This window comes from Manis pentadactyla, chromosome 8, assembly GCF_030020395.1.
Source record: "Manis pentadactyla isolate mManPen7 chromosome 8, mManPen7.hap1, whole genome shotgun sequence".
NCBI lineage: Eukaryota > Metazoa > Chordata > Mammalia > Pholidota > Manidae > Manis > Manis pentadactyla.
The window spans coordinates 49,316,991-49,342,829 of NC_080026.1; the positions used below are offsets into that span (position 1 = coordinate 49,316,991).

The following is a 25,839-nucleotide window of genomic DNA, read 5'->3' on the forward strand; positions in this document are numbered from 1 at the left end:
CTAGAAATCCACTGCTCAAGGTTAGAGTTTTGGTTTGGTTTATTCATTGCTTTTAATATGTAAGCCTTCATTCTTGAGACAGACAGAGCTCAGGGTTACTCATTCTGAATGTTACAGTGTCTGCTTTCCCTGGCTAATAATGCAGTATTAATATGTTAGACAGACTGATGACAATTTCATCACTTTTAGAATTCTAGCCATCTGAGTACCAGATATTCCACCAATATACTATAGTGAGCATTACCGGGCCAACCAAGAAATACTTTATATTCCCTCTAAAACATGCAAAAGTATTTTCCTTGGGAAATTCTGGATATATACTTTACTAATGTCTTTTTTTTTTTTTCTTAAAGGATGCATACTGTAGAAATAAATCCACTCGTTTAAAATAAGCAGGATACACTTGGGCATCTACCTCTCTGCTTTCACAACAAGGTACCTTGCACGTGAGACTTAAAAGATCTCTTTCTATCTTCTGGGCCAGCATCCTGGCCCTCCCATCATTAATTCTCTCCTGGGCAATCTCAGTAATCACACAACCAAGCCCAGGCCACCATCAATTTCTATTTTCACCAGCCTGCCCAAATCCCTTCTGCCAGAACAATCTTCCTAAAATACAGCGCTGATCATGCCACATCCTACTGGTAAACCTTCAATTGCTATGGTCTCCTGAATCAAGTGCAAACTCCTAAGCCTAGTATTCAAGGTCTTGTATGTTCTAGCCTCAACATACTTCGATGTTGTTTTTAAACTGCCAACCTCCCTTTTGCCAACTGCCCTTTTCTTACAAAGGAACTAGTCATAGTTACTAAAACAGCCAACTACTCATCTCTCTCTCGTGGACTTCTACCTACGTCTAGGCCCCATTACAATGCAACCTCCTGAGATTTGCCCTGTCAGTGTTACTTCCTTTCCTGCCAAAGCACTCACTCTGTTCATACTTTACCAATATCTAGCACCATATTCTGCCTTGCCAAGGCCTTTGTGCTCTTGGCTCACCATACCTATGAGCCAGAGACTAGGTCTCAGTCAGCTTCAATCTTCCTAATGCATGCTCTCCCTCTCATTTGTTAGCACAGGGCTTGAACACAGCAGACACAAATAAATGCTAGTTCAGGGACAGGCCAAAAGTGAGTCTCTTAAACTCTGAGAAAAAATGCCACCAGTCTCTACTAATCATAACTCAGATGTGGTCTTGTTGGCTGGGGCATACCAAAACCTTGGTGAAACCATATAAGAAACAGCTCATCAGGAGATGTATTACACTATGAAGGCACAATGTTTCTTAACTAGTGTAAAGGCTTAGTTGGGAAAAACTAGACAGAAAATGATTCAAGGCATCAAAAATAAATGATCTTAAGAAAAGATCGATGGGAAAAACCCCAAAACATCTGTAAACACAGATGCAAACTCACACACACACACATACAGTCTCACACACTATACACACCCCTTGTTCATCAAGCTTGAGCAACTGCTCCGAGACCCTGGGTGAGTTCGAAGCTTGTCTCAGGCACTGAATGCTCAGCTCTGGGATGACATATTCCAGAACTTCTTTGAGAGGTAGTCCTCGCGCAGTGCCATGCCTAGCAGTAGAGGGCACAGCATCCTCTAAAATTGCTCCTCTCAGTGTGGTGAGCTAGGGGACAAAATGGAAGACTTCAGTTAATATTCATGCCCGGTTACCTCTGTGTAGCATCATTTTTTGGTTGGTTTAAAGAGGAAGAGGGAAGTCTCTTTTCTGGGTGGGGCTAAAGAAACTACACAGTTCACAATTAGAAGAAGCAACATCACACTCAAATAGCCTTTAAAGAACAAAGGTACACAGGGATCAGGGCTGAGCCAGGCAGGGCAAAAGGCTTAGCTGGGAGCCTGCAAAATGAGGTGAAGGCAGGCAGAGCAGCTGTGGGAAACCAAGACATTCCCTACAGTCCTCAGAGCCCACAGGAGGATTTGGAGGGCAAAGGGGAGACAGTCCTGCCACCTCTCCCTCCCCTCTTTCGTGGTCACTGTTTCCCCATGCCATCTTTCCTTCCACTCCTTTCTGGTCTTCTTCTTCACTTCCCATTGCCAAGAATCCTTAGAGCCACCTGGGGGCATCCAGCTGCACCCGTGCGCAGGGGATCTAGGCTAAGAAGATGTGACCTTTCCATGACATAAGGTGGTACTAAAATCACTGCCACTTAACATCCATGATAGGTTTTCAAATTTTTTATTTGGAATAAAATACTGCAAGCTCTTTCAATAATCTTTAGTGATAACATTAAAAAAATAAATGCAGTATATTACCTGAAACAACCTAAAGCAGAAACACAAAAGGTGTCAGCCCCGGACGGTAGCCCATTTACCTCACTCACCTCACTCGTCCTGAAAGCCACCCGGTAGTTGAACTGGGACCCTTCTCTCTCCTTGGCATCTTCTACCTTCTCCCTCCGGATGCTGACTGCCACAGGGCCAAGGTTTTCATCTATTCCAAAGTAGTTCTGGTGCTCTGTAGTGGAAGAGGGTGGTAGCATCAAAAGAAAGGAACAGAGAACAGGATGGGTGTCTTTCAGTTTGCGTGTCAAATCTCTGAAGAAATAACACATGCCTCTGGGTACATGATACTCCCAAATGTGTTTGATCAAAACATTTTGTTCCCAAGTCAGATTTGCTTTTACATCTCAGGTTCTATTACTTCCTCCCCTCATTCTGCTTCTCACTACTCATGGGTAGCAAGAGCCTTCCTCTACCCTGCCTGCCCCTCAGTGATGATTTTAGCACCATTAGAAAGGGGGTGTTGCCATTCTCAGAAACTGTGCAAAGAGGAATTTATCTACTTGAAGAACCATTGCTAACCAGTTTTCCTCCAGCTAGGAAGGTCATCTTCTTGGATTGAATGAGGGTACTCAGACTAGCCAGATTAACCATAGCAACCAGTCCTATCACTAAAGCATCTAGCAGCCTAAAGCAAAAGTTAGTGACAGAAATATATAAAAAGTCTTTAAGTTGCTGAGGTCAAATTATATCTATTAATCCTGTAGCTTAATGTTACCTGTGAATCATTTCTTTCATATAAAATCACTGGTCCCAGAGGGATCTAAATTCTTATTATCTCCCAATAGGAATGGAGCTGGCAGGCTTTCCTGTCCCTCCAGCACTGGGATCCTTGAGAACTTTCTTCTTAAGAAATGGTCACTAGTCTCTTATTTGTACTGTCTTGCCTGAGGGTTTCATCCCCAGGCAAGTTCACTACAGATTCGCTGAGACCCAGAAATGACAATAGAACGTTCTTGTGGTAAAAGGGTTTATACCTGGCTTTGTTTTTCTGGCAATAGGTCTAGCACTAGGTTCACTTCTGCATCCAGCAGTCTGCAGGTCCGTAATCCACCTCCATCTCTGCCTTTGCCCAGAGCCCTGGGCCAAGCTTTTTATATAGTGACTCAGTCAATAATAGCTTATTGCTTAGGAGTATGGAAGCATTAGCCTAGCAGTAGGCCAATTACATCATTAAGTAGTTTAGGGTCAGGTGAGGATCCTGGCCATAGGAACTTCCATTTTCTCCACATTCAACAATTATGTGCCAGGCACATAATTTTGCAGTGAGTGGAGTCACAATCTGAAATAATTACCATTTATGGAGCTAACATTCTAGTCTGAAGGCTGTCAATGACAGAAAACCCACTACTTTGTGGGAAACCCCTCCTGGCCTGTGGGACAAGGTTTCTTGTGAGTCAGCTCTACCAAGAGAAATGAAAATGCTTCACTGTAGCCAAACTTTTTAAGTGTTGTTGTGGATAGAGTGAAGGTTCCAATGGCCAGGATCCTCACCTGAACCTAAACTCCTTGATGTAACTGTCCTGCTGCAAGACTACTTCTCCCACACCCATAGGCAATTAGGTATGATTGACTGAGTCTCTATATAAAGCGTTCTACCCAGTGCTCTGGGTGGAGGCAGAGACGGAGGAGTATTACAGCCTTGCAGAATGTTGGATGCAGACGTAATTCCAGTGGCTCGACCTATCGCTGGGAGAACAAGCCAGGTAACAAACCCTTTCACCCCCAAGAATGTTCCATTGTCATTCCTCGGTCTCACTGAATCCAAAATGAACTAATGAACACTGGCTAGACCCTGAAAAGGCAGGCAACTGACTTCTTTACTTCTTACAAACAAACAAGATGAATACTGGCATCTCCCACTACAGCCAGTCAGGGTTACAAGCAGTTAAGTCAACTATTTTACAAGCTGAAAGGTGAATCACTGATTTAGTACAGTCCTGGACTTACACAATAGGAAACAAGCCTTTCTTTGTTTTTCATGGGTAACTCATCCCTTGGGTAAGTTATGTATTCATGACAGGTTAACTGATACAAACATGAAGAACTCTTGAGAAACAGGTATGTGGGACTGAGGAGAGCTGACCCAGAAGCAGTTATCTGTGGCTTAATAGACAGTTTAAAAATATTCAGTGAAAACAGACACTAAAAGTTAATTGTCTCCTTCAGACCACGAGATACATTATCATTTTATTATTTCTTTAAGATGGCTTTAGTGATTATTAGACCCATGTATTTATGGTAGATCCTGTGGAAAATACATCCTTAAACTTAAAACTCAATCAAGTTAGAATTATCTTAGCTGCAGTTAGTAACTCTCCTGACAAGAACTTTTTCATCTCAATGAGTTATTTATCACAAACCAGATGCATTCGGAGAAATTCAGAAAATGCTCTAAAGCAGAGCCAGCTGGGCAGGAGGGAAAAGCTTCTTCTTAGGACCCACTTCAAGAAGTTACACGCTGTCTTGTCAATGGGTTTCAGCCCCGGGCAAGTTCACTATGGATTCAATGTGACCAAAGAAATTGACAGCAAGATGTTCTTGGGATGAAAGGGTTATACCCAATTTTATTTCCAGGTGGCAGGTCAGTCACTAAAATCTATTTGACTCAGAGCAAGTCTGCAAGCAGCAAGCCGATCTCTGCCTCTGGGCCCCTCTGTCCACACAGCCATCCTCAGGGCCCTCTGTCTGCACAGTCATCCTCTGGGCCTCTTTGCCCACACAGCCGTCCCACACAGACATCCTCTGGGCCCCTCTGCACAGTCACCCCACACAGCCGTCCTCTGTCCTCGGTGCTGCCACCACTCCAGCCTCTGCTCTGCTCTCCTGCAGCCTTGCAGCCCTGCCACCGTGTCATGCCCAGAGTACTGGACAAAGCTCTTTATACAGAGTCAACAGCAATGTACTGCCCACAGCTGTGCAGTGAGCTAGCCAACCAGGGCCAGGTGAGAATCCTCGCCACAGGAACTCTCATCTTATCCACACATGCAAAATGCTCAAATCAATTCTCTATTAGGCATTTGGTAAAAAGTTTCAAATTATTTTAGGGAGAAAAAAGAGTGAATAAATAAAACCCTTTGTTACGGTAAAACTCAGAGCCCAGGTTAAGTGAATCAAACCCTTAGATTCTAATACCCGACAACCAAACTCTCAGTGTGTGTGCTGCCCTCATGCTCAGCAGGTGCTGCAGGAACAGAGGACAGGTCAGTGCAGCCAGGGACTGGGGTGGGGGCAGCACTGACTACAGGCACAGGTGAGTTTTCCGGGGTAAAGGGGTGATCTTGAATCTTGATGTTTATAGAGGTTACACAGCACATTCATTTATCAAAACTCTTAAAATTCCACTTTAAAAGGGTGCATTTTGCTGTATATGTAATATATCTTCATTTTTAAAAATTGGCTAGGGAAAAGCAGGTCAGTGGGAGGAAGCAGTGGGGATCCTGGCATGTGGATGGGTCTCCGGCACAGATATGGGCAGTGCCCACCTCACTGACGCAGAGAACATTAGCCTCTCTGCCCGTCAGTGAGGACACTTGTTCCTCATGATCACTACACCTCTCTTCCGGTTTTCCCAGAGATGGTTCAGTCCCCAGCCCACCTCACACCCTCCTCCATCCCAATGCTCTGCTCAGATCCCCACATGTGGGTGGGACCTCCTCCCATTTTAGGCTTCAGTGGTGCCACCTTTCCAAGTGAGGCCTCTCTAGTCCTTCCTCCTGGGTCTCCCTACAGCCTCTCCAAAGACTGCAGGAGCTGCTAGGGCTCGCTCTTCAGCCCACGGCTGTCCTGAGTCTGCCCCTGCCTTAATGCCTACCAGCTGGAATGTCTACCTCACTGCCTGTCCTCCCATTCACCCATCCCTCCTCTCCTTTAAGTTCACAATGGCACATCCCCAATGACCTGGGCTCCTGTCCTGAATCTCCCACCTCCCATGTACCTACCACTGCCAGGCATGCCTTTGGCTTTTCTTCACTGACATTCCCACTTATCATTCAAGACTCAACCCAAACATCACTTCTGCTGGAGATAACCTGCCTCACTCCAGATGAGGCCAAGTCCTTCCATGTTTATATCCTCAAGACCCAGTGTCACAGTGCCTAATAAGTAGCAAGTGCTTAATTAGGCTCCCTTGGTGTTGCTCAAAAGTAATGTCTTATTTGATTTAACATTCATCCAGGAGTCTCAACATAAAGACAAGGCAGCAGCCTTGTGCAGGCTGGAGAGTGGACACAATGGTGGGAAGGTCTTGAGGCCCAGGAATGTGGCAGGCACTGTCCTCAGTGAGAGGACTGTATGTTTTCTCCAAATATTTACAAAACAGAACTCACCTATTAGAACTCATATATTGTATCAGTCTCCTATTGCTGCTGTAACCAATCACACAAACATGGGGGCTTAAAACAATGTCCCTTTATTGCCTCACAGCTTTGGAGGTTAGATGCCCAAAGGCAGCTGCAGTGGGACACAGTCAGGTAGCAGGGCTGCGCTTCCTGGGGAGGCTCCAGGGATGAGTCTGTTTTCAGCTTCTACAGCTACAGCCCTTGAATGCCATGGTTCTCAGGGCTTGTTCCTCTGATCTTCAAACTCAGCCCTACCACTTCCTTCACCACATTCTTCTGCCACGTCTCCCTGTCTCCCTCTCATGTGGGCACTTAGGATGGCATTTAGATTCCAACCAAGATAATCTGGCATAATCTCATCTCAAAATCCTTAACTTAATCACATTTACAAAGCCCCTTTTGCCACATACATGTTTATATACATGGGAACACAACAGGTTCTGGGAATTAGGACCTAGGTATCTTTGGGGGCCAGTTTTCAGTCTACTGCACATAATTCATTCATTCAAATACTGAACATGGGGTAATGTCTTAGCCGTGTGTATGAAATTGATAAATATGGGGATACAATATCAAATGAGACACAGTGCCTGCTTCCAAATGTGTCAGTCCTGTGGGAGTGGTAATATAAGAAACATACAGCAATATACACTCTAAGTTCTGTGATAGGAATAAGCATGGGGATCCATGAAAACACCACAAATACATGGTACAGAATTAAGAATCCAGAACGAAAATGCCACATATGCAGTCAAGACAAGTGTCAGAGGGTCCATCTACCCTATTTACATAGAAATATATGCACATAGCTTTAACTCTTCTTCTTGGCTTAATAAAAAAACAAAACAAAATAGCATGGCTCCATCTTTCCTCACTCTCAATTCTGTTCCCACAACAATTCTTCAAATTCTCTTACATACTGAGTATTCTAACCCATGGCCAAGACAGGTCCCTCCATTTATTTAGGATTTTAATTCCCCATGGTGAGTCCTTTCTATAGCTTTCTGTTGTAGTCATTCATATCTTTCTTTAGATTTAGTCCTAGGTCCTTGATGTTTTATGACAACGTAAACATATCTGTTTAAAATTTTTCATTTATATTTGCTGAGTTTCTAATATACAGATGATTAACATTGCAGACTTGACTAATTTCTCTTTTTAGTTTTATCAGGTTTTGCTCTACATATTTTGAAGCTATGTTTTTTGATGTTACCAATTCAGGGAATTGAACATTTTATCACTATGAAATATCTGTTTTTATAATGACCTATCTGGCTTTAAAGTCTACTTCATGTTAAATTGATCAGGCAGAAACTCAACCATTTTACTGAGGGAAACCTGCTGTTGGTATAGGAAGGCCTTTTTTCTTGAGCTGGTCCAGGTCCCTAGGGAATTCTTCTGTTCTCCTGTCTGGTGGTTATTTAGCCCAAATTAGGGGACAGGGCGGGACAGCTCACTGTGTTGACTTTCACTCAAACCCATCATTAGATCAAAAGCCAGTCCTGCACTTAACTGTGCTGTTGTTTAACTTCACCAGAATAAACATTCAATTTTCCACCTGGGTGGGACAAGGAGGAAACTGACTGTCAGGGGCAGGGAAAGAAGCAGCCTTCTAAAAATATTTACCTGTCCTGTTTCACCCCCACCAGGCCTCCCTCAGAGGCACCTGGTTCTGTGGCATGGACTGTCTAGCTTCTCAATGGCCTGTCTCCCTATACGCTGCCCCAGAGTTGGGGGTGGGGGTGGCTCCAAACTGCAAAGCTCATCCTGCTCTTCTATCTGCTTTGACATATCCTGCCTTCCATTGCTCCTCCCTGGCTCTCTTGCCCTTTGTGATTTATGCCCTTTGCTTATTCTTCTGCTATCATTTTAAGTAGTGTCTTGGAAAGGGGACAGAAAACAGGTGTCTTCAATTTGCCACATTTAACTAGCAGTCCCAAATTCATTCACTCTTAAATACCCATCATTCTAATAAGTCTGATTATTGGTTTCTGAATCTGGACTTTGCTGCTTATCATCTGTTTAACCTTGGGTTAATTACATAACTTTTCTTAATCTCAGCATCCCCACCCAAAATAATATGTATAATATACATTTACGGTCATTAATCCAAAGGAGGCATTACAGTTGAAGGGATGCATGTTACTGACAAAAAAATAAATAAAAAACCAAAAAGGAGTGAACATAAAACAAACAGCTTTATGTGGCATTCTGATTTGAGCTCAAGAGTTCTGCACTGTCCACAAGTCAGACTGAAGATGTTCATATTTTTAATTTCAAAATACTGATCTATAATCACCTAGAGAGTTACACTCCATTCAGGATAGCCTTTTGAAGAAAGCAGTGGCATATATTTCACTGAATAATTTCTATGAGGAACTATTAATTTTAAAATATTTGAGGGGGTGCAAAAATTGTATTAACCTTCTTACCAGTGATGGGAGGCAAATTAGTATATGTTTTTATTCTTTATGACTACCTCCTGAACACTTACCCCACACTCATTTTCAGTTTTTCTCTCTCCACCTCACACAGACACACACTTTTTGGATGCAAGCAGAAGGATGATATTCTGTTACTTACAAGTAGCATTATACCTTTGGACTTGCTGAGTCTGAGGCCTCGTAGCTGTTTTCTAAAAGATGCATACTTTCGGTTTCCCCAAGGATACAGCAGTTAACCTGGATGTGTTTCTAAAGAAATCACAACTTTCTGCTATATACCTGCTGTCCAGCTTTTATAAAGGGCATTCCACAAACTATGAAGACAAGAAGAGGGAAGGTGTCCCCTCAAAGCCTCCAAGAGGAAGCTAACTTAACTTTCAAATGACCCCTCTGGGTTCCCAACAGGACAGCTCAACTTGTTCATCTACATCTCACGGGCCTTCCCAAGACCCTCTCACCCACCAGCGCCTGTCTTTCCTGATTTCCATAAAGTTGGTTCAAGGGTGAAACAAACAGAATCTTTAGTTGGCAGAATGGAAGCTGTGAAAAGACTGGAAAAGCTGAATGAAAACCCATATATCATGCAACTGCAACAGGGCAAGATAAAAAAACTTCACTTAACAAGTAAAGAAAAATTAAGTTTTCAGTAAAGAAAAACAAAACAAAACAATCCTAACTTGGAATAGTTAAACAATAAATAAATAAAAGGACTATATAGGATCCTAGCACAAAAGCCACTTCTAGGGACTGCTGCATCTTGGGAGGAGACTTAGTAGATTAGTCGCATCACCACAGTAGAACATCACATCACCACAACTCCGCAGGGCTTCCAAGGTCAGGCCCACAGCTCTGCCTTCTGGGACTGCCCATGGCTATCAGCACCACACAGGCCACAGCATCACCACCAAGTCCACCGAAGCCGCCAGCCACTGTGCATCTGGGCCCCACAACCTGCCTTTCACTTGGGTGATATACACAGCAGAAGTTTCTATTTTCCCACAAAACGCAGCTTAACGACACTTTGTTCTTTCAATGGTGAACTGCCCATCTGGGTTACATCTACCCTAGGTTAGTTAGCAGGTGGTTGCTGTCTAAATTCCTACCTATATTGTATCTTATTTTACCTTTCCCTCCAAACAACCATGTGTCTGCATTTTAAGTCACCTCCCCCCTTCACGGTTCTATAGGACTTACAGAGAAAAACTGGAGAAGGGACAGTAAGTAAGTAAATGAATGAATAAATAAAACACCAGGACCTGTTTTACAGATAATAGCTATTAAGTCATGAGATAACCTCAAGAAATTTCAAACTCCCTGCTAATGTTTCATAATTAAATTAGTGAATTTACCATGATGGGGAAAAGGATGTATTTTTGCTATATGAAGGATCCTCAGACCAAAATTTAACAGAAGTATTAGCTAAGCTTGAATACCCTGAAGCATTACAGTGAAACTAACAATATTAAACATACCTTAGATAAAATAACTCTTTTCCTCCTCCTCCCTATGAAGAAGTTATCGCCATTTTACAGACAATAATACTGAAGCTGAGAAACTGAATGACTTGCTCAGGTTCACAATCTGGTGTGACAGGATCACTTAGGTGGTGGGCCTCAAGAGCTCTCCCATGTAAAGCAGCTCAAGGGTGATGAAACTCATGTAAAGGGTTAAATAATAAAAATAAACGTACCATAAAATGAACACAACTTCAAGATGAGACCACAAATCTGTCCTGAACATAAGGATGGTATCTTGGAAGACAAGACTTAAAGAAAACCTTGAATAAAAAGTGAAAGGCTGTAGCAAGAAGGCAGTTTCTTTCCTAACACATGAATTTCAGTATTATTTACTACAAGCAAGCACTAGGAGAGCAAGAAATGATTCACTGTGTAGAAGCTGAACAGTGGGGCCATTACTAAGGGGCGCAATTCTCCTGTCTTTATTTTATTTAAGTCTGACCAAGAGTGAAATACATTTTGGATCTGAACAAATACAAGGCAGGTAGGTTTGACTTAGCCTCTAGGTTCTCTTGAGGTCATATGTTCCAAAGACTTTGACTTCCAACTTACTGTGCCAGTAGCAAAATGCAAGGATGTTTCCATGGCTCACTACCCCATTGGCCCAAATGCACAGAAGTATCAGAGTATGAATAATAAAGCAATGATCCCCCTTCCTCCACAACTGGCTAAAGACTTTTGAGGAAAAAGAGTCACTAGGATAAAGTAGCATATGGTCCTCTACAAGGTCCTAAAATGCTGCACACCTGGAGACCGTGACTGCCCAGTGACAGCAAACATGCAAGACAGCCAAGTGCTTCCCACCGCTGGCCACACAGAGCCAACATGGAGCTGACCCACGATGTGAATCTCATGTGCAGCTGGGCAATTCCTCCTGCAAAGAGCCCCCCGGCCTCAATGGGAGCTCTGTTTGTGGACGCGATTCTGGCCTGGCAGAGAGGTTAAGAACAGAGTCGATTCTGTCTGCTGGGGAGGAATGTGTATCTGAAAATAGTACTATTGTTAAGAGGGGCTCAGTTTACCCGTACGAATTTAATAGTGTCCAACTCCCTATTAATTTTCTCCAGTGACTGTATAAAACCAGAAGGAAAAAAAAGAAGTCATGCATCACTCAGCAGTGGGGCTCACTGGCCATGTAAAGGCAAATTTCCACCCACAACTGTCACATTAGTGAGACTTAAGTGAATGCGTTTGGAATAGGGTGGTAGACTCCACCAGACACCGTTCCCCGGGGCCCACCCAGCCGTATAGTTCTCTCTGCTTTTTTCTCTGTCCACCTTTTAAACATTAAAATATAGCAAAGCCCTTTAAAAGCTGTGCCCATGCTGTGGACAATAGTTTCTTTTTAGAGAGTAAAGAAGACATTCATTTAAGAGCCACATGGGAGGAAGAGGAGGATGCATCCTATGTGAAAGGCTCTGCTCTGGCCCTTTGCAGGAGACACATTCATCATGATCCCATTTTACCCATGATTAACTGAAGCACAAAGTTCAAGGACTTGCCCAAAACTGAGCTGGGATGTGAACCCAGGGACTGACTCGGCACCGTCTGCGTTCTTACCTAAGCCATGATACCTCGTGCCCCTTCCCCGGTCATGGGCCTCCATCCACAGCCAGAGTGACAACACTTCTGCCTTCCTGCTGGAACACGGTTCCCCAGCCGCAGCCAGAAAGCAGTGAGCTGGTACTGAGAGTGACGTGAGGGCTATCGCACATTCTAAAGGATTGTTTCTTTCTTTTAGTTCATTTAGCAAGTGCAGGTACAAATATTACTCTTCAATTAAATACTAAGGACAAAGGTAACCACTGGAGAAAAAAAGATGAGAGTAGGGGGAGAATAGGTATAAAAATAGTGAACTTGAAGATTTTTACAGAAAAGAGGCCCTGAAAGAACTCCTGGAGGAATTCATTCTCAGGTAGTACAAACGGTTACAGCTCGGGGCGGGGCACAGACTCAGGGCTTCAAAGTTTCAGGGCTGGCATCCTGGGCAGAAATGGATGTCAGAAAGGCTGGTTGTGCTCCCTACATTGTGGGGTGGATATGGCTTTCACTGGAGACCCAGTCCACTCAGAAGCAGCTAAATTGCAATCTTTGCAAAAAAAATTCCAAGCTGCCCACACCCCGTAAGTCTTGTGAAGCTAAGATGGGATGGCAAAATCAAAGAAATTCTCTCTGGCATATTCTTTTACATAAGAAACAGAAAAGAGAATCACAAGTGCATTATTGACCCATAAGCTCCAGAACCCCTAAAGCACCAGGCAGAGGGGAGAGAAGTGGTCAGACTATCTTTTCATACACCCTACAAAATCTGCCCCATAAAACCAATTCTGCTCCTTTACAAAGGATTTCTATAAGATACATATTTATTTTCTGTCACCTGCTATAGAAAACACCATGAAAACATAAGCTGGGCATGCAGGTCCTCTTCAGAAAGTTCAGCAGAGATCTGGAAGCCAGAGAACCAAGACACCCCAAGCAGCACAGCACAGCCTTGTCTTACCCTGTAGATTTCAGGGGATGTGCAAAGACCATGTCTGCGTGCATTTCAATAAAGAGAGAAGAAAGAGTAAATCCTAAAGCTTTAACAATTCCACTGCTCCTGATGGTAGGTTTGAGAAAAATACCCCTGGCATACCAAAGACTTGTACAGGAAGGGCTGTGGGAAACTGTTTGTCAACTTGACTCTATTTGAAATACACAATGCAGTCAGCTGCTCAAAGAAATCCTATTATAGTTTAGAGAAGTAAGATAACCCTGTGGGTGTGCTACTTTTAGGATCTCTAAATTCTTTTTTCTTCCTTCCTATTTTAAAGATTCTCATTTTAAATGTATCTTGAGGATTTATGACTTGATGTTTCAAAACAATTTTAAGTGAACCATTTTTAAATTGTTTTTGAAATATAGAAAAGCTGCAAAGAATTTTCTTGCACCCTTTATACAGTTTCCTGGCTGTTCACATCTTTTGTACATTTGTTTAATTGATGAAACAGTATTGATAACTACTATCAACTCAAGTCCACACTTTATTCGGATTTCCTTACTTTTTATCTAGTATCCTTGTTCTCTTCTTCCAGGGGGATGGGGGCCCATCCAGGACCCCACATTACATTCTAGAATCTTCTGGTGGTGGTAGTTTCTCAGACTTGTCCTGTTTTTGATAACCTCGGCAGTACTGAGGACTGATGGCTGGGAGTTTTGCAGACTGTCCCTCAACTGCGTCTGTCTAATGCTTTTTCTTCATTAGACTGAAGTAACTGGTTTGGAGAGGAGACCACAGAGATCCCGAGAGTATAAACCACCCACCTGACTTACATGGCTGATGCTGATCACCTGGGGCAGTGTCTGCCAGACTCCCACCCTGGGGCCACCTGCCCCCACCTTGCCACACTCCATCCTTTGGAACAGAGGCACTAAGCACTGCCTACGCTCCAGTGGAGGAGGGAGGAAGCTGTTGACTTAAATTTTTATAATTTTTCACATTTCATGGTATTAAACTTTACTTAAAACAATTTACTTTTCATGTAAAGATATGTTTATTAAAATAAACAGTCATTAATATACTTGACATGAGCCGTCTTATTAGGTGCACTGCCTCTGGGAAGGTAAGAAATATATGTCCCCTTGTCACCAAGCTTCTACCAAGTCGAGCGGTTTTTGTCTGAAATAAAGCAAATACAGTTGTGAACTCTTCTGCCCGGATCATGGTTGCTAAATACCTGGCATGTCCCCATGTCCCCAAGGCAGATAATGATAATTGATGGCAGCTCTTAAAATGCTGACACAGCTCTACACAGAATGACAGAGAAGGATGATTTTCCAAAGCAAGTTCCACAGTAACAGTGACAGAAGGCCCCATTTACATAAATTTATTTGCATCAGAAAAAGCCTCCCAGGATAAAGAAAAAACTGTCATGGTGATTACACAGTAATTTTCTTTCTCTTTCTTCTGCTTCTCTACCTTTCCTTCTTTTTTTTTTTTTTATAAGGATACTTACACATCATCTAAAAATTCTGAACTAATAAATGGTCTATAGTCAGTCTTGGTCTTTTCTTCCTCCCCCACACTGGACACAGGCCCCTGCACAGGCAGTGTGGATGTCTCGAAATGATGCTCCCAGAGGTCCGACAAGACTCAGCCACTTTTCACTTCACTCCGGGCTCCCCAGGGAGGCCCAGCTTCATCCTGCTCTCTAACTTAACCTCTCTTTACCCAAAAATGACTTGTTCATCTTCCAGAGCTATTCTCATCTGTAAGGCATGGACAGTTTTAGAACTCCTGAGTGACCGTAAGTGCACAATTTCCTAAAAAGTACAAGACTGCCTCCCCCTGCAGGAACCCACAGAGGCTCTGCCCTGTCCCACTTGGTTCCTGCTCTGGCTGTACTGGGGACGGCCCTTGGCTGGCTGGCAGCCCATAGTGACCCCAAGTGCCAAGGAGGTACAGACGGCAAAGCATGCCGTTGTGCCACAGTGGACAGTAAAGGGTGTCTGAACAAACCTGCACCCCTATCTAAGGGCGCTTCCTCAGGGCCTGTTTCACAAGTGGAAGGCTTGGAGCAGAGAGGGAAACCGTCATATCACTAGGAGGCTCCTGGGAGGAACAGGGCATGGCCAGCAGCCCTGGTTTTTCTTTATGGTCATTGGCAGCGAAGGTAAGGGACTCTGCAGGGCCCTCGCTGTGGTTGAAGCTGTTTCACTGAAGGCTGCAGATGGATTTGCCTGGACAATCCACTCCCCTGCACAAAGCCTTACGCAAAGTTATTCAAAAGCCCTTCAGTGACTCCGTGTTGTGGGAAGACACCTTGGCAAAAAGGGCAGCCACTTCACATTAACTACCCAATAAAAAGTAAACCACGTTACTGAAGCTCTGTACTTTAAGCCTTTCCCAGCAATTGGCAGCCATCTCATTCTTTTGAAAATGAAGTTTCACACAGAACAGTGAAGACTAGAGAAAAGTAAAAGGCACTCTGCAAAGTATCCAAAGCTCCCTGAAAGTTTGCTTCCAGGAGAAAACCTGAGTGAAGGCCGAGAAAAGCTGACTGCAAAAGCACCCCTTCCCAGCCAGCCAGTCTGCTCCAGGCTGGCTGTTCAAACATGACAGTGTTCCTGCAGCTTGTGGAGTGTTTGCAAACAAAAGGCTCTGTAGCTGAAGCCAGGGGTGAGGGGGCTGAGGCCTCGGTTCCAGGCCTGGCCCACCTGACCATTGCTGGATCTTGGCTGCTGTCTCCGCCTCATTCACAGAGCCAGAGCAGAGCCTAGAACCAGCGAGTGAGCCCAACGGCCCTGACCTGCCAAGCCTATGTCTGTATCCACACACCATCCATCCACATGTCTTCCCTCAGGTTCTTTTATGGAGTTATTTTTTATTTCACATTCAATCTAATAAGTCTGATGGTATCATTTCCAATGCCTTGCAAAATCCCAAGTAGCAAATCAGAAAAAGTAGAAGACAACTCTTCCAAATCAGAAGGAATTTCAAGGGAAGAACTGTACAAAGTGGTCAAGGGAACTAAACAGAATCTAGTAACCTAAAATCATCTCATGGAACAGATTGTAAAGACATTAATGGTGGTGACCTGGTTGCAGAAAACATCAGCTTTCCATTCAATATACACTATGACATGAACTAGAGTATGAATGAAATGCTGGCACTAAGTATTTTGCATAAATACACATGTACACATATGCATACACATAGAGAATTTTTATGTTCTGATATTTTAAAGGGTGAATCACAACCAATTTACCAAACTCAGCTAGCCAGAATGACTCATTACCTGAGGATTTCAGGGCATAATAATTCTAAAAGACTTTTATTGCTAGCTTTATCAATTAGAAAGAATATCTCAATTAGGGAGCCTATTTCTCCATGGTCTCCCTTTCTTAAAAAAACTAACTCCCACCTGGAGGTTCTCCTTGAGCAGTGCTTTCTAATGTGGTACCCCTGGAAGAGCATTGGCATAAGGGTCATGAGTCATTTCACAGCACACACCAAAAAGGAAGTCCAGGAGTCTCTGAGTTCACTAGCTCACAGAGGCAACACTGATGCACACTGGAGGCCAGGACTGAGATGTGGGGGAGACACAACTGGGGAACCAAAACCTGCTGACAGAAAGAGGTCAGTCTCATTATGACATCAGCATGCGAACAGAGAGAACTCAAACTATATGGCCCATCACCATGCAAGTGCCTGATATTGTTTCTCCAACATTATAATCTTTCCACTGATTTATGTGATTTAATAATATGATTATGGATGACTGGATAAATCTGCATTGATGTAAAAATAGATAAAAAAACAAATTATGAATTTAATAAGTGCAATTTACCTGGCAAACAAATTGTTTTAAGCCTGCAGTCCCTAGGGAAATGAAGCAAAAAGCTCCTTAAAGTGGATGGAATGAGCCCCTGAGGTCTGAGTTCCAACCCCAAAAGAGAAACACCTAGAATCAAAGAGTACACACAGCATTCTGAAGATAGAAACCAACAGTAAATAAATGTAAAGTACAGTTGGCTGGCAATGGTCCACACTAGCAGCAGACCTGTCCACTGAGACAGGAGAAGGCCCGAGGCTGGCTGGGTCCACTTCCGCCTCCATAGATGCTCCAAGGCAGGCAACCTGGGCACGGAGGAGGGCTGGCAGAGAGAACTGAAACAGAAGAATGGAGCCCTTGAAAAGCATGCTGCCTTCTAAGGAAGGGCCAAAGGAGGGAAGCTCAACGCGTAAGAAGGTAGTGAGACATGCTGAGTGTCTCCATCTGGCTTGTGTTACTGACACGTGTGGGGCACCTGTTTCTCTGTAGGTCTCTCAGAGCAGATTCTCATGTCCCTGGAATAATTGAGGGCACCAATTTAACAGCTGAGGATTCAAATACATGACTTCTGAGGAACGCATCTTTCCAGCCTGAAGATATGAATAAAAGCAAGTGCATTTATTTTACATGCGATTAAAGGACTTATAAAATCACACCAAATAATTATTTGTATCATCACCTTTAGGCCCATTTGTAGAAGTGCAAGAAAACTACATCATCCATCATGCTAAGATGTACATCTTTCAACAAAGATTCATTTAACACTTCCAATACATACAACAATGTGGTAGGAGCTGAGAAGATTGAGAAGATGAAGCACAAGGTGTAGGAAAAAAGTACAGAGAAGACTATAGGGAAAAACCCCACAGAATCATCCATTAGAAACAGTGTAAGAGCTTATCCAGAGGAGTAAGAAAGAGATTATTAACCAGGGAGGACACTTAAAAGGGGTAAATGTAAATCAAGTCTGCTATTTGTGATTCTCACAAATTGGCAAAGAGAAAAAGACACTTCCACGTTGGGGATTACACATCAGCAACGGTGGGGAATTGGGGATTTCCAAATAGGGGGTTAGTCTGGGACTGATGGAGGGTCCATGAGAGAGCACAAGCACACGCCTGGTGGACTGTGGCCTCGGACACCCCAATGAAAGTGCTCTGGCACAAAGCAGACATCCCAGTGGCACTAAAGGAACAGCCTAGGCCTGCCTGTGCATCCAGGGCGCTTCCTTACCTTTCCCATAGAAGAACCTGCGGTAATAGTAGGCCCCCAGGTCAACGTGCTCTATGATGTAGCGCTTCACCTTCTCCCTGTGGATCGGCTGGTTCTCCCTCGGCACCTCCAACACGGAGACGCCTGCATTGGTGCAGTGAGAGCTGAGAGATGACTCGAAGGAGCAGCTTTCCCCAGGGCTGAAGGAGGACGAGTTGGCCCTGGAGAGGGCAATCCTCCGGTCCCCCTCCCCACCCGTCTCATTTCTGAAGTAAGGACAACTGAGCACCAGGTCATTGCTCTTCCCATCCCCCTCATCGGCATCCAGGTTCTCCTTGGAGTTGAGATCCTCCTTGCTGCCCAAAGGGGACTCACAGCTGCCTGTCTGGCCTGGTGGCACCTGCGTCTGGGAGGCAGCCGAAGCCCCGGTGGTCATGTTTTTCCTTCTTCCCACATTAGCCCTGCTAGCCATGGCTTCGTTGATATTGAACAGAACACTCTGGACATCATAATGTGCGAAACATCGTTGGCAATTCCAAGGGCGCACACCCCTCTCAAGACGACTGTCCTCCAGGTCAGAGGTGAACCTGAAAGTTTCATGTTCACTTTTAACAGTTCGCAGCTTTCGGAAGAGGGATGTTTCCACTGACTCTGACTTTACCCTCCGTTTGAAAGGCTTATCCCTGCCTCTCCCCATGAGGAGAGCACTGTCCATGTAGTCTAATCCTGAGATGCGGACAAATTCTCCTCTGGAAATCTGTGCTGCGGCATGAAGGCTGGGAGAGATGGTGGGATCGCAAGGGAGAAACTCAGAGAACCCAAATGGGGGCATAGCTTTGTGGTCATAATTCTCTACTCGATACCCTCTGAGCATAGCAAAGAAGTTTTCACCAGACAAGCCTTGCCGGTCAATGGAAGATGTGCTCCCATACTCTCGGTGGAGGGCAGCCCCAGTATTGGGGTTCACTGCATTTTGGTCTAAAACATCTTCGACATCAATGTCACTGATGGTGACATCACTATTGCTTCTCTGTCTTATGGGGTGCAGTCCTCTTTGAGGAGAGTGAACAAAGATGTCTCCAACTGTATACTTCGCCTCCACAAAGTCGAGGTCAAGCTGCTCCTCTTGCTGGCCATCACTTTGGTCATTTTGCCCATTGTGTGTGACGGATGCGACACTTCCGTAACTGGCCTGTGGCCGGCTTTCCCATGGCGCCTTACAGGCTAGCTCCTTGGGGCAGTCCTTCTTAGGAGGCCATTCAGACACTCTTGCTCGCACACCCATCTTGGGCACAGCTGGGGCACCATTAGCTGGACCACCACTGTCACTGGAACTTGAGGCTTTTAAAGACATGGCAGGTCCCATGTTGCCATTAATGGCTTTAAATTTTCGAGCAAAATAATCATCGGACTGCATGGCTCTGGGAGGTTCTGTGAACTTTGAAGATGCTCTGCCAAGCTTGTGCTTCTCTTCCTGTGCCTGCCTCGGGTCACTCATGTCCACTGAGGCAAGAAGCTCCAGGTTTCACCAGGAAGACTGACATAAATCTAATTACATTGTTATTTACAATGTAATATTAAATGCAGATATAAAGCCTTTTTCTATAGTTGTAATTTCTCTTTTTAACCAAAAGCAAACAACATCTTCACAGCCTGGTTTAAAACCAACTAGCTCCTCAGTTGTTGAAATAATTTTGTATACTTCTGTCCTTTTCAAGAGCATTTCTTAAGACATCTGGCCATGATTTCCTCTACCTGAATTAAAAGACAGAAAATAGCCATTAGCAAATATTACAGGTCAAATTCAATGCATTCTAGAAGTAGTTTCTTGTCTGTCCTTCCTCCCACTTCTGCCATCTCCAACTCCTCAAAACTGTCACAAAATTTCCTGTCTGTTGTTGGTACTGCGCCTTCTCTTTGGAACATTCTGCTCTACCTGGCTGGCCAGAATTGTACCACAGATTCAAGCAGTACCCTGTCCAAGAAACCTTTCTAGTTGGTCCCCACCCTCAGCCCCCAGATAAGCACAGTGCTCCCTCTTCCCATGGCACCTGCGTCCACACCTATCGTAGCAGTTTTTCTTAGATTCGTAATCACTGGTATACTGATCAGGCTCCTTCACTAGCTGACTCCAAGCTCCTCTGAGTCGGGAGCTTTGCCTTTCATCTCTTTGTTGACATTACCTATTAATGTAGCCTGGCTTAAATTAGGTCATCAAGCAACATTTCAATTAGTTATAAGAATAATGCAAGGGTCATTTAATTGTTTTGAGTATTATTACACTTTCTTTCAAGATAAATAAAGTAATGTCCAGTAGCAATCAAACAGGAACTCAAAGAGACTCCTCTTAAAAGAGGAAGGAGTCTTCAAGAATTTGGTATCTGAATGAGTACAACTTTCTCGTACTTTATAGCACCAGAAACTTGACAAATGTGCATAGTAAAATAAAAGCACAGAGACATAAAACACCACAATTTACCTTCATGGGTGGCAGAAATGACCTAATGAACTCTTCTCTTTAATTACAAGTAGTTTTTTTCTACTTACTCTGTCTTCAATTAGACAAAAGTATTCTTCAGGTAATACATATTTTCCCAACTCACAGCAGGCTGGGAATCTTACTTGTTGGCATAAGAATGAAAGAATGGCTCTACTCCTTCTGAAAATAATGATGGTAATAAGGGTATAATAAATATAGTTGATTTCCCTCAGCCTTTACCCAAAGCATAAAAATCTCCTGCAAGTCAGTTAGAAAATGTTAAAACTCCAAAGACCTAACAGTGTAAGAACTCTTTACAATGGGTTTTTTCATGGATTTGAGATGAACATGCGGTAGTCTCTCAGAATAGCAGGAATTTTCTTATGACAGCAGCTTGCTTTCCCCTCACTCAAATAAAAAACATTTGGTTTTGGCATGAAAACATGCTGTCTATTCCCAGGGCAACTTCATAATTGAGGAAATATAATGGTATTTTAGGAAAACAAAGAGAGAAGGAGCAATGAGATACTTCCATGTAGAAAACAGAACAGTTTCTGCCCATGGTTCTCAGAAAGAGATGGCTGTATTGTATCTTAATAACAATTTCACTTAGAATTACTGTGGTAAAAAAGAATCAAATAGGATTCTGAATTACAGTTATTTCCTATACAATTTAGGCTATTACTGAATCCTTTCCTGGAAACTGAAAAAATGGTAACTGAGATATGAAAGAAAGCAACTTCATGCCTCATATCTCTCTGCTGAAATGTAATTTTATTAATTGTAGTAGATTCTACATAATTTATAAATTCTATTGATAATTCTGCTGCTTATAGAACATTCAACAAAATTTGAGAGCGTTAGGAATTACTTCCAGGAGGATTAAAGATGGTGGCATGAGAGGTGAGACAGAGGCTTCCTCCTAAAACCGCATATAATACGAAAATATAATTAATGCAATTAATCCTGCAGGAGCAACAGGAAAGAGGATTGCGCCAAACTGCATACACCTGGAGAAAAGAAGATAGCTCACGGAACAGGGTAACATACCAAAGCCATGGCCCAGAGGGGCCCAAGCCCTTCCCTCACCCCAGTTCACCGGAGGGAAGAAGAGAAACAGAGCGGGCAGGGAATGGAGGCTTGGGACAGCTGAATACCTAAATCCAGAGATCTGCTCTGGGAGCACAAACCTACATTCCATGGTGCTTGCATAGTACTCTCGTGATAAGGGGGTTGGAAAGCTAAGACAGGCAGAATTCTGGGAGAGTCTGAGATTCCAGCCACTTGTGGAAAGCAGGGATCCATATCTGGCTGCTTTGGGACAAAAGAAAGGTGGGCAGTCTGAGAGACTTCCTAACAGCAAGAGGGCTGCTAAAGGGGAAGGATTGCACACAGCTTACTGTTCAGGAGAAAAAACAGGTAGAGAAAATTGTCTGGGTGCACTTTACCCAGCAAGTAGGGAGCTTTCGTGGTTTTCAGGTGCTCCAGCTCCCTGGCTGACTACACAGCTCAAAGGACCCACTGCAGGATAGGCAGCCTACTGCATCTTTCTCCCGGCCAACCATACCTGGCTAGCAAACCAGCAAACCCTACTCTGGTGTTAGGCCAGCCAGAGGGAAGACCTGTCTACAGCAGCAACAAACGCAAAGCACAGAGGCTTATACCTGTGTGCTCGGCCCACTAGTTCAGGCAGTGGAGAAAGACAGAGCAGGGGAGAAGCAGGAAACAGCTCTTTCCTCCCCTCAGGCACCAATACCACTCCCCTGCAACCCCAGACATTGCTTCAGGGGCTTAGGAGCTCCAGAGAGTACAGCTTCTGGGCACTAGAGGGTGCCATATACAAATATGAAATGCCAAAGAAACCTGGTTCAAAGTAAAATTATGAATACAACTGCTGAGAAAAATTTAAATGACATTGACCTCATGAATCTTTGTGAAAGGGATTTCAAAATAAAAATCATTAACATGCTCATGGAGGCACAGAAAAATATTCAAGAACTCAGGAATGAATTACAGTCAGAGATCCAATAATGAAGAGCACAATGGAGGGTATTAAAAGCAGATTAATACGGTGGAGGAGACGATAAATCAAATAGAAACTAGAGAAGAGGAATACAACGAAGCTGAGGTACAGAGAGAAAAAAAGATCTCTAAGAATAAAAGAATATTGAGAGAACTGTGTGACCAATCCAAACAGAACAATATTCGCATTATAGGGGTACCAGGAAAAGAAGAGAGAGAAAAAGGGATAGAAAGTGCCTTTGAGGAGGTAGTTGCTGAAAACTTCCTAAATCTGGGGAAAGAGATAGTCTCTCAGGCCATGGAGGCACACAGATCTCCCACACAAGGGAGCCAAGGAAGACAACAGCAAGACATATAGTGATTAAAATGACAAAGATCAAGAATAAGGACAGACTATTAAAAGTAGCCAGAGAGAGAAATAAGATCACATACAAAGGAAAGGCTATCATCAGACTCAGCAGAAATCTTACAGGCCAGAAGAGAGTGGCATGATGTACTTAATGCAATGAAGCAGAAGGGCCCCGAATGAAGAATACTTTATCCAGCAAGATTATCATTTAAATTTAAAGGAGGAATTAAACAATTTCAGATGAGCAAAAGCTGAAAGAATTTATCTCCCATAAACCCTCTCTACACTGTACTTCGGAGGGACTGCAATAGATGTAAGTGTTCCTAAGGTTTAATACTTGTCACCAGAGGTAATAAAACCATAGTACAGAAAGTAGAACAGCTAATTACTAAGCAATGTAAAATTAAATCAACTATCCCCAAAGTCAATCAAGGGATAAACAAAGAATACAGAAAATGATACCTAATATATAAAGAATAGAGGAGGAAGAAAAAGGAGAAGAAACAAAAGAACCTTTAGATTGTGTTTGTAATAGCATATTAAGTGAGTTAAATTAGACTCTTAGATAGTAAGAAAGTTAACCTTGAACTTTTGGTAACCATGAATCTAAAGCCTGCAACGGCAATAAGTATATAACTATCAATAATCACCCTTAATGTAAATGGTCTGAATGCACAAATCACAAGACACAGAGCCACTGAATGGATAAAAAAAAAAGACCCATCTATATGCTGCCTATTAGAGACTCACTTTAAACCCAAAGACATACAGACTAAAAGTGAAGGGATGGAAAAGATATTTCATGCAAAAAATAGGGAGAAAAAAAGCAGGAGTTGCAGTACTTGTATCAGACAAAATAGACTTCAAAACAAAGAAAGTCACAAGAAACAAAGAAGGACATTACATAATGATAAAGGGGTCAGTCCAACAAGAGGATATAACCATTATAAATATCTATGCACCCAATACAGGAGCACCTACATATGTGAAACAAATACTAAAATAATTTAAAGGAGAAATAGAATGCAATGCATACATTTTAGGAGACTTCAACACTATACTCACTCTGAAGAACAGATCAACCAGACAGAAAATAAGTAAGGAGACAGAGGCACTGAACAACACATTAGAAAACATGAACTTAACAGACATCCACACAACTCTACACCCAAAAGCAGCAGAATACACATTCTTCTAAAGTGCACATGGAACATTTTCAAGAAGAGATCATACACTAGGCCACAAAAAAAAGCCTTGGTAAATTCAAAAAGATTGAAATTGTACCAACCAGCTACTCAGAATACAAAGGTATGAAACTAGAAATAAATTACACAAAGAAAATGAAAAATCCCACACACATGGAGGCTTCATAACATGCTCCTAAAGAACCAATGGATCAATGACCAAAGAAAAACAGAGGTGAAGCAATATATGGAGACAAATGACAACAATAATTCAACACCGCAAAATCTGTGCACTGCAGCTAAGGGCGTGCTAAGAGGAAAGTATATTGCAATACAGGCTACCTCAGGAAAGAAGAAAAATTCCATATGAACAGTCTAAACTCACAATTAATGAAATTAGAAAAAGAAGAACAAATGAGGTTCAAAGTCAGTAGAAGGAGGGACATAATAAAGATTAGAGCAGAAATAAAATGGAGAAGAATAAAACAATAGAAAGAATCAATGATTCTAAAACTCTTAGAGAACCACGAAAGACTCTGAATAGCCAAAGCAATTCTGAGAAGGAAGAATAAAGCTGGGGGCATTATGCACCCCAACTTCAAGCTATACTACAAAGGCACAGTAAGCAAGACAATTTGGTACTGGCACAAGAACAGACCCATAGACCAATGTACTAGACTAGAGAGCCCTGATACAGACCCAACCATATATGGTCAATTAATATATGGTAAAGGAGCAATGGAAATACAATGGGGAAATGACAGCCTGTTCAACAGCTGTTCTTGTCAAAACTGGACAGCTACATGCAAGAGAATGAAACTGGATTATTGTTTAACCCCATACACAAAACTAAACTTGAAACGGATCAAAGACCTGAACGTAAGTCATGAAACCATAAAACTCTTAGAAGACAACATAGGCAAACATCTCCTGAATATAAGCATGAGCAACTTCTTCCTGAATGCATCTCCTTGAACAAGGGAAAAAAAAACAAAAATGAACTCATGGGACTATATCAAACTAAGAAGTTTCTGTACAGCAAAGGACACCATCGACAGAACAAAAAGGCATCCTACGGTATGGGAGAATATATTTGTAAATGACATATCTGACAAGGGGTTAACATCCAAAATATATAAAGAACTTACACACCTCAACACCCAAAAAGCAAATAACCCGATTAAAAAATGGACAGAGGATATGAAGAGACAGTTCTCCAAAGAAGAAATTCAGATGGCCAACAGACACATGAAAAGACCCTCATTATCACTAGTCATCAGGAAAATGCCAATTAAAACCACAATGAGATATCACCTCACACCAGTAAGGATGGCCAGCATCAAAAAGACTAAGAATAACAAATGATGGCAAGGATGTGGAGAAAGGGGAACCCTCCTACACTGCTGGTGGGAATGTAAGCTAGTTCAACCATTGTGGAAAGCAATATGGAGGTTCCTCAAAAAACTAAAAATAGAAATACCATTTGACCCTGGAATCCCACTCCTTGGAATTTACCCAAAAAATACAACTTCTCAGATTCAAAAAGACAAATGCGCCCCTATGTTTATCGTAGCACTTTTCACAATAGCCAAGATATGGGACCAACCTAAGTGTCCATCAGTAGATGAGTGGATAAAGAAGATGTGGTATATATACACAATG

The 25,839-nt window shown here is 42.9% G+C and overlaps 1 protein-coding gene across 4 annotated transcripts in view; it reads right to left on the reverse strand.

Annotated features, from left to right (window-relative positions):
- Positions 1–25,839, reverse strand: part of SIPA1L2 (signal induced proliferation associated 1 like 2) — a 272,367-nt gene that overhangs the window by 93,809 nt on the left and 152,719 nt on the right. For all 4 annotated transcript variants that reach the window (XM_036919231.2, XM_036919229.2, XM_036919227.2 and 1 more), the window contains exons 3-5: positions 18,165–19,898; positions 2,358–2,491; positions 1,451–1,639 (exon numbers count right to left, since the gene is read on the reverse strand). In XM_036919231.2, the coding sequence (XP_036775126.2) occupies positions 1,451–1,639; positions 2,358–2,491; positions 18,165–19,641 (1,800 nt within the window). In that variant the 5' untranslated portion in view covers positions 19,642–19,898. The remainder of the gene's footprint in view (positions 1–1,450; positions 1,640–2,357; positions 2,492–18,164; positions 19,899–25,839) is intronic.